General features: G+C 42.2%; 1 protein-coding gene across 1 annotated transcript; it reads right to left on the reverse strand.

The window, feature by feature from the left end:
* Positions 1 to 52: 52 nt before the first annotated feature.
* Positions 53 to 9,250, reverse strand: fbl (fibrillarin). The gene is made up of 9 exons (XM_022753541.1): positions 9,135 to 9,250; positions 6,159 to 6,287; positions 5,851 to 6,012; positions 5,567 to 5,661; positions 5,165 to 5,335; positions 4,515 to 4,647; positions 4,312 to 4,424; positions 3,915 to 4,060; positions 53 to 1,260 (listed from the first exon to the last, which is right to left on the reverse strand). The coding sequence occupies exons 1-9, from the start codon at positions 9,142 to 9,144 to the stop codon at positions 1,236 to 1,238; spliced, it is 984 nt and encodes a 327-aa protein (XP_022609262.1). The 5' UTR covers positions 9,145 to 9,250; the 3' UTR covers positions 53 to 1,235.
* Between the last annotated feature and the right edge of the window lie 4,126 nt (positions 9,251 to 13,376).

The raw sequence follows: 13,376 nt of genomic DNA on the forward strand, positions 1-13,376 counted from the left end.
GTTTACAATGTGAGTGGGAGTTTACTGTTATATTGGTAAATATACAAGGTGATTTAATCAAAAACAATCAAAACATTTTATTAAAACAAAGTTACTGATCATGTCAATAAAAAAGGTTTCAAGCATAATTTGTTGTAAAATATCTACAACTGTTCTGCTTCATACTCATCCACACAAACGTTAAACTGGTATCAAATTACAAGTCAGAGTGAAAAAGTCACTTTCTATATTTGTCTGTACACAAGCACACAGACACACACACGAACAGGGTCAGTTTACCTCCTCACCACTACACAGACCAGGATTAATGGTGGATATTGTGACAACCTGAAGCTCTTCACACGAGGACACACAACATATTAAGAAAAAGTATATTTTACTGTACATAAGTTCAGACATAACTCGTACACTAAAAATATTACCCATCTGGGTATATGATGTGTGAATACTTGAGATGTGCTTCTGGAATCAGTCAGGAGCAGGAGACCAGAAACACATTAAACAAAACAAAACAAAAAAAACCAGAGAGACATTCAGTAAGAAAACAAGCAGGAGCACAGAGAAGCGAAAAGGTGATGAAATAAAACAACCACAAAAATCCTCACTGGAGTCATGTAGTTATTCAAATGTGTGTAATTACAAAGACGTCTTTCAGGTTAACTGTTATGACAGTTGAAATATTCCTCAGTAGGAAGTGACTAGTTCACAGGGCAGAGGCTGGTGAATTTATAATAAAAATAATAAAAATAAAAAAAATAAAAATCAAGACTACTCTTCAAGGCTGAGAACACACTACACGACAAGACCGGGTGTGAACACTCGACCACAGTTGTGTAACAACACACAGGAGCCGACCTGATAACGTGAACTGAGGCCAGTCCACCCAGCATCTGAGGTGAACCTCTACATTTTATAAAACTTATATATACTATAATAACCTGCTTCAATCTGGCAAACTCAAGATGAAACCTGTGGCTCAAATGGCCCAGTGTCATGTAATGTGCTCCAACCTTACTGGTAATGGACAGACCCTCCAGCAGGTGGGTGGTCAAAGGACTCAAAAAAGAAAAAGGAAACCCAGCCCAGCTCTGCCCTGAGTGCTCGTCATGCTTTCACACTGCAGAAGTCTACAAACAGGCAGGTGGAGGAGGAGGAGGGCAACAGACAACAGATGGTACGTAAAATAGGTGGTGGTTGAGAACAGGAATCCGTTTCTCTCTGCTTCCTGCCACACTTCACTTCTTCTGTTTAGGTGGAGGTCTGAGGAGAGAGAGGAGAGAGTCCGTTAACACAGGACATGAAAACGAGCAGGGACTATATACGTAGAGCTGAGCACAGCACTTTGGGAGGGTCTGGATGTATGTGCCAACCTGTCACCATAACTCAACTCTGGGAACATTAGTAGGGACGTGAAACTGCTACACCTCACAGTCCCAGTCCTGGAGCAGCACCACCGTCACCTGGACCCATCTGTTTACTTAGTTCACCATATTAATGTGTTTTAGTCCCACACAGGTCTGACACTGTAGACCTGGGTTTACATGGGCCCCACCCTGTTAGACTCCCTACAGATACTGTAGAACTACTGACTACTGTAGGAGATACTTTAAGGCTGGACACAAACTCCAACGATCCACAGACTTATTCAGAAGAGAAAACAAAGGTGAATCATAAAACTGATCAAACCATCGGATGTAAAACATCCACTCAGGACTAAATTATCTAGATCAACTTTTGGTTTGCCCGTGTGTTGAGATCCTGTTGCTTGGGCAACTACAACATGGTCATAACTGATTGAAACTACGGCCCCAACTATGAAAATATGACCCGGGTTGTAATGAAGCTAAATGATGATGTTGAGCTTCAGTTACGGTCTGACCTTATATCCAGACGTGTGTATATATTTGAATTGTGAACATCAATTTGTAAATAACAGAAGTACAGTGAGTAGTAAGTTGTTATCTTGAGCCAACTGTGAATGTAGACCAATATTAAAATCCTGTAAGAGGCATTCAACAACTGACTCTCCTGCACTCATTCATTTACATGTCTCAGTCATTTACATGTCACGTGATTGGATGAGATACGAACAGGTAAACCCCACAGCCCAGGTTGTCTGTCCTCTATTCACACTTCGCTGTCATACTATTCATCACAATTAGCTGTTCCAGTTTAACTTATGTGTCATATATGGTGACAATTTTACTTCTGTAACAGTCCAGCAGATGGAGCCGTTTAACCCAGCTGATACAGGTGCCGACGGTGCCGCCATATTCAGCTCCAGCTGTGATTCACTGCTCTGATCAACCACAGAAACCATGAAGCTTCAGGAACTCCCTGTAATACAACCCTGTTTGTGTTTGACAGCAACAACCAGCTAAGTGAGACTTGTGACAGAATTCAATGCTGTAGTTAAGTCTAAGCTCTAACACTGACTCTGTTCAGATGAATTAACATTTCAAGAACAGAAACAGAAATATTAGAAACAACTTCAGGAACAGAACAGAATGGTGATCTAGACTCATCTGGACTGAGGACAAAACCTCTACAGCTGCCAAAGAACAAAGAGGGTTTAGCTTCCTGTTTGTGAAGATCATTCATTCTGAGATTATTAATTATAATAAGAGCCCAAAGAGGCCTTGAAGTAAATGGTGTACATCTCAACATAAAGCAATGGGAAAAGGAGCATCACTGAGTAAAGTGATTGTTCATCCCTCACTGTCAGTTAACTATAAACTGAGTGTCATTACTTCACACTGACATGGAACAAAAGAATTCAATCTGAAGAAGGAAGCTGAAGTCTGAACAGGTTGTACATGACCCAGGATTTAAGAAGAGCTTCCAAATCAGACACTGACAAAATATTTTTTAAATTTGATGATAGAAAATGAGCCACTTCAAATATTTATGACAGCATAAGCGTGAATCTTATAAAAGGTAATTTCAAAATTAAACTCGAGCCTTCAGCATCTTCAGAGACAAATTTCAATGTTAAAACAAACTGTTTAAATCTGTGCCTCCGTGGCGTCACTTTGGACTAAAGTTCATATCATCCCGAAAACTGTCTAAATCAAAAGTTTTAGTTTCTGATTGGAGCAGCTGATTAGAGGAAGAAGGATAAATAGATATTATTGGAGTCTGTCAAAAATAACTGGAGACAGAAAAACCTGGAGCTGACGAACAGATCAACTAATGTTAAATATTTATGTGACAGGAGAATTATTCTCAGTCTGAGAATCCAGAGGGAAACATTAGATGGGATCTGTTTGTTGATGTGTTTCATCTTTCAGAACAGCATCAGAAATACACCTGTTGTTTATGTATCTAGTGTAACTTATTAACTAATTATCTATTTTCCCTCATGTCGAAAAGCTCCACAGGTTCATGTGGTGTTAGTCGTAGCTGATGTTCATTTATGTTCAGTCTCTTTTAAAAAATTAAAAAAGACAATTACAAAAAAGAAAGTCATTTGGCATAAATATGTACACACACTATAAAACGAAGTGCCATTGTGTGTGGATGTTCACAACCCACAGAAAAATAGGAGGATGATGCACAAAGGTCTTGAGCTGGATTTGAACTGGCGACCTTCCAGTCACAGAGGATGAGACTAAACATTGACTGAGTTCTACATACAGTCAGGACACTAAGGAGTCAGGAGTCTTCAATTGCCTGTAAATCTGAATGTGAACTGAGGGTCCCCACTTCCTGTGGAGATCGATTCTTTTATTTCCTGCGACCAACTGACCAATCAGAACTTCTCATCGACTAACTTACCAGGGGGCAGCTCTAGCTGACTTGGTTTTGTCATCTGAGCAGCTGGTGAGACTGACACATGGGGCGTATGTTCTGTGCTACATTGTTTCATAATAACAGAAAGTGTATAGGAGCTGGTCAGCCTGATGCTGGTGTACCTGTATATGCCCACCACCACGGCGTGGTCTCTCTCATAGGGCTCCAGTGTGAGCTGCTCCTGTGGCTTCATGTTCTCAGCGCTCATCTTCTTCACCTCAGCGGCAAACACCGCCTCAGGAGCTGCCGTCGAGTCTATACAGTTCGCCTGGAGAAGGAAACACAGCATGGGCATCAGCAGCTGTACGTGTTGAGGCGTACTGAGTATCTGTCCACTAAGAGCTCAGTCTCATGGTCAAACAGCATCTAAAACAGTTGGTGTACCTTCAGCTAAATGCCTGACTGATTCTATAAACACGTCACTGTAACAGGACCAGTTCACCGACATGATACCGGAGCGTGTACTTCGTGTGTTACAGTCTGCAGAGCTCCAGTGTGTTGAGGGGCTCGTCAGCGTACCTTGATGGAGATGACAAAGTGTCCTCCGTTCTTCAGGAAGTTGTGAGCGTTCAAAGCGACAATCCTCGTCTGGTCAGGCTGAGCCACATCAGCAAAGATTACGTCCACCATGCCTGCAGAGACACAGAGGTTCAGAAGATGCAGTGACACCACCAGACTGATGGATGAGGACTCCTCCAGCCTCCGTGGTCAGTTCTACCTACCAACCAGCATGCGGTACTTGTGCGGGTGCCGCGCGTCTTCGATGATGGGAATGATGTTGGTGCGTTTCTTTGCCACGTTGAGAAGGTCACGACCTGATCGATGGGAGAACTCCACAGCATAGACCAGGCCATCCTTTAACACAACAGACACACACACAGGGTACTTCAATGTAAAAAACACACACGCGTACGTCAGGAAAATAACACCAAGCTATCATTACATTCATGTGATGAGGCTCAGCTCAGTTACACTAGGTTTAACTGTCTTCAAATTCATCCCAAGTTTCATTTAGAGCAGTGGTTCTCAAAGTGGGGGAATCATTTATTTTCACTTTAATTCCATCCTTAAGTAACACAGTGACAGAATGTGTGACTCTGACATGTAAAAGAAATATTTTATCACATGGGTGACACTGGGACAAAATCTTATCGAAAGGGATCCATTAGGGCTCGGCAATTAACCTAATTTTATTTTTTGATTACGATTTTGGATTCCAAACGATTATGATCGATTACATGAGTCGACAGGACAGCCATCAGAACCATGTTTACAGGACAATCTGAGCTTTAATCCTTTTAAATTAAAAAGTTGTCCAATGTGTAAAGTTCTTAAACAAATCAGATGGTTTTACTGAGTGTGTGGTACTCACTGGTCCAACGATGTCAGAGACATGGGACACTGTGGTTCCAGAGGCAGCTCCCAGGTACATGACCTTTGCTCCAGGCTTGATGTGGATCTGGTCTACTCCTCCTAAGATGGCGGCTGCCAGCTTAGAGCGGAACGGGTTCCACGCTCTGTACTCAATCTTAGTCTCTCCTTCCTGACAGACAGGGAGTCAGAGCACAGTGAGTCTGACTGTGACACCAGAGATCACAGCTGCTGGTTTCACAGGACCAGGACACTTCAAGACCTCAGGACTGATGAAGAGGTGGTCTTATAAATGACAAACAGATATTTACCCATTCAGTTTGCAATGCAGCACAGCAGAGGATAGCAAGTATGAATGTGCTGCCTTCACTGACCACTGTGCTGCTGTGAACTAACATCTCACCTCCACACTGATCCTCTTCTCTCCGTACACAGAATCTCCCACCACCATGTTCTTGGTCACCAGGGCGTCCTCCTTCCCTCTGCAGATGAACACGCCTATGGATGGATGGACACAATAGTAACATTATTGTACCTAGTTTGTCTACAGGTGAATATGAACAGAAACAAAGCACAGAGGATAGAATGAAGCCAGCTGAAAAACTAACGTCTCACCCAGGCTCCTGGATTAAGTTACTACATCCCGACTAATAACCCAGAACAACAGGAAACAGGACTTATAAATACCTTCATGTCTGTGTGGCTCAACCAAGACCTTTCTCCCTGCTCCAAAGCCTCCTCTGCCACCGGCACCGCCCCTCCCTCCTCTGCCTCCTCTCCCTCTCGGGGTGCCTCTTCCACCCCCTCTGCCCCGAAATCCTCCACCATCCGGGGACCTGAATCCTCCACCTGAAGAACAGACACGTTTTAGAGCTCCTCTGGTAAAACAGGTGTTTAACATGTTAACTGATGCACATCAACACACATACAATACAGATTACATGTTCACTACGCTTTATACTGCAATCATCATCCTCCTCTTCCTCCAGCCTCACCTCTTCCTCCTCTGAATCCCCCTCGTCCTCCTCGGTCTCCAAACCCTCCTCGGTCTCCAAACCCTCCTCTACCTCCACCGAATCCTCCCCGTCCTCCTCTTCCTCCTCGATCCCCACGAGGACTGAACCCTGAAAAAGGAACAGCAGAGACACTTCAGTGGGATTCAGACACGTGCATTAGGAGGCTGTGGAGTATAAACGGGGCCTTCACATGTTGCAGGAGCTACAAAACTCTGTGGGACGATCCCACATGAAGATCGGAGGAAGTGTGACTGGTCTGATTGGACTTCTTGAGTCAGTAATCTCTCTGATAATGCAGCAAACTCTCCCAAAAACATCTTGCTCTTCCTCTTTTCTTTTCTCGACTCTCCTCATCATCAAGCTAAATTATTGCTCTCCATACTCCTGACTGTTTTTGATGAATATTTTGTGTTTTTATTCAGCGATTGCTTCGGCTCGTCTGCAGTTGTGGAAATTCTGACACTGAGGTAAATGGGAACCGTATCAGTGTACAAAAATATACATTGTGATGCTGTATGCATTTATGTATGTGTGTATATATATATATATATATATATACAGGAACATGGACTGAGGATGTGCATACAGTTGTGTTTCTGTTGGTGTGGTGGCACAACAACCAGCAGAAAAGGTGCTCCTCTGGCTGATGGTATTCTGGTGTCCAGTACAGACCCACAGTGTAGGAGGGTGATTTAATTCAGGCAGCGCAAAGTGAGTTGTTGGTACTTTGGTTGAAATTGGGTCTTAGGGTTTGAGCTGAGAATAGACGTCTCAGAACCAGGTCTATTTCTGGACCAATGTCACTTCACTGACAGTCTGCTGCTTTTACAACAAGAGCAGACTTCGTACTTGAAGCAAATGTGCACCAATGACAAAATGCTTAACATGTTAATAAACTATTTAATGAATCACTCTCCAGCTGGTGGATGTGTTTAAATCAGCATTAAAAAAAAATAACATTCATGTGGTTTAAAGGAGGAGCGTCAGTAAATGAGTCTGCACTGATCTATAAATGCATTTGGGTGATTCTGATAGTATCTGTTGTCCACAGCTGATTTCTACTGTTTGAACAGTTTCTCCTTCAGTTCTTTAAATCCCTGCAGCACCTGAAGGCAGCAGGACATATGTTGATGAATCTGCAGCCTCTGATTGGACGAGTGCTGCTCAACAGTGCGGTGACATCAGGTGGGGCCTTCCACTGTGTTTACCTTAAACAAATTCTGTGCTACAGAATAACTACACACATCAGGCTGCTCCATCATCACTCGTATGGATAACTCTTTATGTGGAAACATCAGATCACCTTGATGTCACTGCCTCATTTCTGCCTTTTAAGCCAAGTTGTTGTTTCATATTTTATTCTTGAAATGCAAATGCTGTTGTGCCACATTTTACAGTGGATGTGACCATGATACAGCAGAGTTACAAATGAAAAGTGTCAGATAAACACCATTGTACAAACTAAATGAAGACCCAGACCACCTGCCTCTCACTGCCCCTCTGTGTTCACATCGTCCTGCTCTGCACCAACATAACTTCTGAAGAAGCTGTTTCTCCATTGATTAACTCATTGCTGACATTTCTTCACATACAGGGAAGAGGATGAGGTTCACGTCACATGGATCCTCACAACTGTGCAGAGTGGATTATTTCTGACTCTTTTGAGAGATGTATTGTTTGTATCCACTTTCAGTAAAATCTGTTTTCTCTTTCCTTCTTTACTTGGCACACTGCTTCCTTTCTAGGTGCTCTAGCACCACCTACTGTCGACAGGGTGGACGGCATTACACAAACCAAAATGGACCTGCTGATAAAAACACTTCTCCACAGCGCTGCTGCTGGTGGTGAGAAAAAACGCCTCCAGTGAACATGTGACACAGAAGAAGAGCCAGCAGAATTGGAGGCATCATGGGAGACTGAAGAACAGCACAGCAGTGTATATTTAAAACAAAAACTTTCTTTTAGCTATCAGAAGACAACATGGCGTCATTACTGATAGAGAGTATATTGTGGAATAATACGAACAGACCTGTATCGATGATACAAACGTATATAGTAAAATAACAGCTAACATTAACACTGTGAAGGACTGTGCAGGACAGCCACAGCATGGACACAGTCCCGGGTGGTCCCATAGAAAGGCTTAGAGGGGCAGCTCCTCTTTACCTGAGGTGGGATGAATACCAGGCCTAAAAACAGTTTTAAGTCCTCATCCTCCAAACCTTTACTTCTGTAAGATCTAAGTCTGAGAACACATGAGATGAGCATGAACCTCACCCATATTTTTTTCTCTTTTTTTTTTCAACCACGACTCGGTGTAATAAGTACCCACAAACATTCGGGTCCTTTTATAGTGTACCCAGTCTTACTTTGGTACGCAAATCAGCTCTCTGGACGCGGACCTGGGTCCGGTAAACAAGGCTACAGTTGGCTCTGGTCCGAGCTAGCATTAGCATGAGCTGCTGGTAACTTTGCTGATCGTGCCTCGTGGCACAAAGTGAATACGTCCGGCTTCAAACATCTGCGTCCCCGTAAACACTGCACCGACACAAACATTCATTTAAACGGAATATTGAGATCTGGATCAGTCGTACAGACCAGTCCTGACTCTGTGCAGCTGAACAAGGCTCAACACGTGTGCACAGCGTGTCGATGGTGAGCCGTTATTTATCTGGTCTGCCTGCTCCCACCGTGAAACCACTAACCTGACGTTATCCTAGCGTTAACTCTGTATTTTATCTCACATGTCACAGATATAACCAGAGAAAGTTCACACACTCGGCGGCGGTTTCCCTCCCAGAGAACACGGTTCGTAGTGAGGTTACCGGAGCGTCATGGCGGAGTAGGCCGAACACAACCTCTTATTTCACTCTGACGGAGGACTGCCTCACCGAATTACCGTCCAACGTTACATGAAAACACCATCACGGTGAGGTGCTAACGACTCTACTGTACCTGGCTTCATGTTTTCAGGTGTAAGGCGTTGAACCGGCGCTGTCAACGGGACTCTTCTCGTTCCTGGACCGGGACCCGATCTGAACACACGGACTGTGATCACACGTGCGACTCGTACTCTTCTTCTTCTACTGCAGCGTCCCGTGTCACCAACAGGCTCCACAGCGACACCCGCTGGTCGGAGTGGGGAATGGTGTTATACACAAAGCCAACAACACATCCGTCTCTCTCAGATCCAGAAAGTTGTTTTACTTTCAACATAAACTGAATACAAAGTCCTGAACTGATCCGAACCAGACTTAGTGGAGGGATGGGCGAGGGGCCAGAGAAGAACCCATAAAAAGGTTGGTGCATATCATATCTGGTCAAAGGGGCGGAATATAAAAATACATATGTTATCACTTTCTTTCTTTTTTAGGATTGTTTGGTCTTGGTGGAGGTGTGGACTCTACTGAGTGATATTAGAGTTATTACTATCACTATTCATTCTGTGAATACTATTCTGATTTGATATTTATCAACACATCTCTTTTTTTTGTTAGAAAATGGCTGCAAAGTGCGTGAAGAGCCGAAACAAGCCTCTCACTGTGTACAACAAAAAAGTTAATTTTGAACCTTGAATGTGGATAAACTAGGTGGAGTATTAGGGACACACTGAGGCATAAAAAGAACAAAAAAAGAAATCTAAAAATTCGAGAATAAAGTCATAATATTAGGAGAATTAAGAATGTAGAATTTCGAGAGGAAAAAAAAAACCCATAATTTTTTGGAATATTACATCAACCAATAAACCAGGTGAAAGGACAGTCAGTGGCAGCCTGAGCTGCTTCTGGCAGCTGCTGTTTATCTGTCTGACAATAGATTCAGTTTCTTCACAATCTTTTCAATGTCCTGATGATGATGATGATGATGATGATGAGCAAAAAGATGAAGTATTTCCTTATTAGTGAAACCTCTGCTAGAGTAGAACTTCACAGGATGCTCCATGTTCCTCATTTTAAAGACTTTTTTCTCGTCATTGTATGACCTTTTTTTCCTAAAATATTATGACTATTCTTGAAATTTCAGATTTAGTTTTTTCCTTTAATGTGGCCCTGATACATACCTTTAAAAACCTTGTTTGTTATTCATGACCCTGGTTTGATTTTTTTCAACACATCTGTATGTTTTTATATGAAAAGTTGTCATTTATTTCTATGGCTGCAAAATGGGTGCAGAGCCCGACTCTGTGGAACAATAAACTTAATGTTGAACCTTAAATGTAGACAAACACAGTTTCACAGCTTCGTGCCTAAATAAACCTCAGTGTGTTCACTGGTTGTAAACATATACCTTTGCTCACTCAGAGGAGGAGAGAGGAGCTGAAATTGACGTCTGTGTTGAGAAATCAGTTTGGGGATATTCACTTGGCGAAGGCTTTGAAAGATGGGAATCTGTTGATTGTTTGTAAAAATGAAGAACAGAGAGAGCGAGCGGACAGGATGAAAGAAGTAGGGTTGTTTAAAGTGTTAAGTACGAGCCGCATTGAAATAGGAAGTAAGTGGAGTAAGGGGGTGAGTTTGGGGTGGGTGGGGGTGGGGGGCAGTTGGAGTCACTATGGAGGAAATAAAGTCAAATCTTAGGGGAGGAAATCTGAAAAGTGCTCAGCGGTCGCAGGTAATTCGAGAAGGAGTAAGAAAAGACAGTGAGTGTGTTGTGCTTGAGTTTGAGGAGAAAATGCTCCCAATGAAAGTGACGCTGGGCTTCTTGAGCTATAGTGTAAGAGAGTAATTGTACCAAGGCCAATGAGGTGTTACCACTGTCAAAGGTTTGGTCATACAGCCAAGTCATGATAAGATAGGAGAAGATGTGCCAGGTGTGGTGAAGAACTTGAGTATGGGCAATGTCAGCGCAAACAACCAAAGTGTTGTAATTGTGGTGGCAGTCACAGTGTGAGGTATGGGGCGTGTGAAGTGATGAAAAGAGAAATGGAAATACAGCAGGTAAGAGTGCAGAGAAAGGTCACATATGCAGATGATGAGACAGAGAGAGGGCACTGAAGATATGAACACAGCAGGAAAACGACCCACAAAAGAATCAGACCAGACAAATGAAGTTAAAGTGATGGTTGATTTGAAGAAGTTAGTCCTTTTTATAGCAGGGGTAGTAATAGCTACAATGGAAGTTAATCCAAAACAGAGAGAATACAAATAGTCCTAAAGGCAGCAGTTCAACATAAGATATAAGTGGGCTGACATGGGAGGAGGTGAGAAACAATCTCATTATTCAAGCAAGTCAGTAGCATACATGGGTTGGATGGTAGCTACTATAATGGTCCTCCTGCTACAGCGGAATGCTAGAAGTTTGTTGGCCAATTCATAGGAATTTAAAAAGTATGTAGATGGGTTATCCAGTAAACCTGACGTCATTCGTATACAGGAAACGTGGTTAAGATTAAATGTGGTTATGTTTCTGTTAGGTGTGGTAGGGCGCATAGGGCGCATGGGGGAGGGTGTGCAACATTCATCAGGTGAGGGGGCGTTTGTAATTATTAACTACTACAATCCTTGTAGGAAACTAGATTTGGGTAGGTTAACACAAATTGAGGGGCTGGGTGGAATAGGGTGTTGGAATGTGGGGACTTTAATGCACATAGCCCATTATGGGGGGGTGGGGTAAATGGTGAGATAATTGAAGAACTGTTAGATTGAAAGAACATGGTTTGTTTAAATGATGGGGGAGGGACCAGGCTAGATGTGCACACAGGGAACACGTCAGTACCAGATCTAACCTTAGTGTCTAGTAATTCAGCAGGCACAGTGGACAGGTGAGTAAAGAAGTGAGAGAAAGGAATAAAGCTTTCACGTGATTAAGGAAGACTCATAATTTTCAGAATTTAATTAAATATAAGCAAATTCAAGCAAATGTTAGAAAAATTGTGTGTAAAGCAAAGAGACAAAGCTGGCAGACCCATTTGCAACAAAATTGGGAGAACAACACCAGTGGGAGATGTTTGGGGCATGATTAGGAGAATGAGAGCAATCAGAAGGGAATGGCAATATCCAGTACTTAAGATGGGGGAGGAAGTAGCAGTGGCAGATGGAGAGAGGGCTGAGATTTGCTAAGATCCACAGTGCGGACAACCTGAATGAAGAGGGCAAGGGAGGATGGAAACAACAAGATCAATTCATCCAGGACTACTTGAGATAAAGGAAGACAGTAACAGTGCAATGAATGCTCCATTTACTTTGGAAGAAATTAAGAGGGCAATAATAAAGTCTAAACTAACTTCTCCTGGGAAGGATGACGTTTGTTAGGCTATATAATGTTAAAACATTTAGGCGTTCTAGCTGTTATGAAGTTGCTAGGATTTTATAATAAAAATATGGGAAGTTACCAAGAAGTTGGAAAGAGCCATCAAATCCAATAAGCTACAGACCCATATCACTGACATCACACATCAGAAAGACAATAGAGAAAATTATTACAGGAAGATTAACATATTATGTGGAGAGGAGAGGAATTTTATCACCCCATCAGAGCGGATTCAGGAAAGGTAGAGGTGCATGGACCCTGTCGTATGTTTGGAAACGGAGGTTCAGAGAGCACAATTTAACAAAGAATCAGTAATGGGTTTTTTTTTTTATGTAGAAAAGGCATATGACATGGTCTTGAAGGAGGGGTTGATGATCAAATTAAATATGATAGGAATTACAGGTACAACTTTTATTTGAATAAAAGATTTCTTATTTGATAGATTTATTCAAGTTAGAATTGGGTCAGCCTTAGTTATGTAGTAGACAATGGTACTCCTCAGGGCAGTGTCATTAGTCCAATACTATTTTCCATTATGATAAATGATGTGTTTTCTCAAGTTCAGGATTATATTGGACAGTCACTGTTTGCTGGTGACGGAGCTTTGTGGAAAAGGGTGAAAAATAATAATCACATTAGATGAAAAATACAAGAAGCAGTCAGCATAGTTGAAAAATGGTCATATTCATGGGGATCAAGTTCTCTGTAGAAAAAAAACAAAACAGTAATGTTCACTAGAAAGAGAGGTGTTGATACACAGTTAAAGATGTATGGGCAAAGGAACAAGTGAAAGTCTTTAAATTTCTGGGGGTGTGGTTTGATGCATATTTAACATGTAATGAACATATTCATAAAATAAACATCAAGGGTAAAAAGATATTAAATGTGATGAGATGTTTAAAAGGAACAGATTGGGGAGCGAGCAGATCTGCAATTAAGAATATTTAT

The sequence above is a fragment of the Seriola dumerili genome, unplaced genomic scaffold (assembly GCF_002260705.1).
Source record: "Seriola dumerili isolate Sdu_G_001 unplaced genomic scaffold, Sdu_1.0 BDQW01000191.1, whole genome shotgun sequence".
NCBI classification, from domain to species: Eukaryota; Metazoa; Chordata; class Actinopteri; order Carangiformes; family Carangidae; genus Seriola; species Seriola dumerili.

Excerpts from the sequence above, each read along its gene's own strand:
- fbl (XM_022753541.1), bottom strand. Across the intron at positions 4,648-5,164 it reads TCTCTGACATCGTTGGACCA|GATGGCCTGGTCTATGCTGT; the intron begins GTGAGTACCACA and ends GTTGTGTTAAAG. Across the intron at positions 1,261-3,914 it reads GTGGTGGTGGGCATATACAG|ACCTCCACCTAAACAGAAGA; the intron begins GTACACCAGCAT and ends CTCTCTCCTCAG.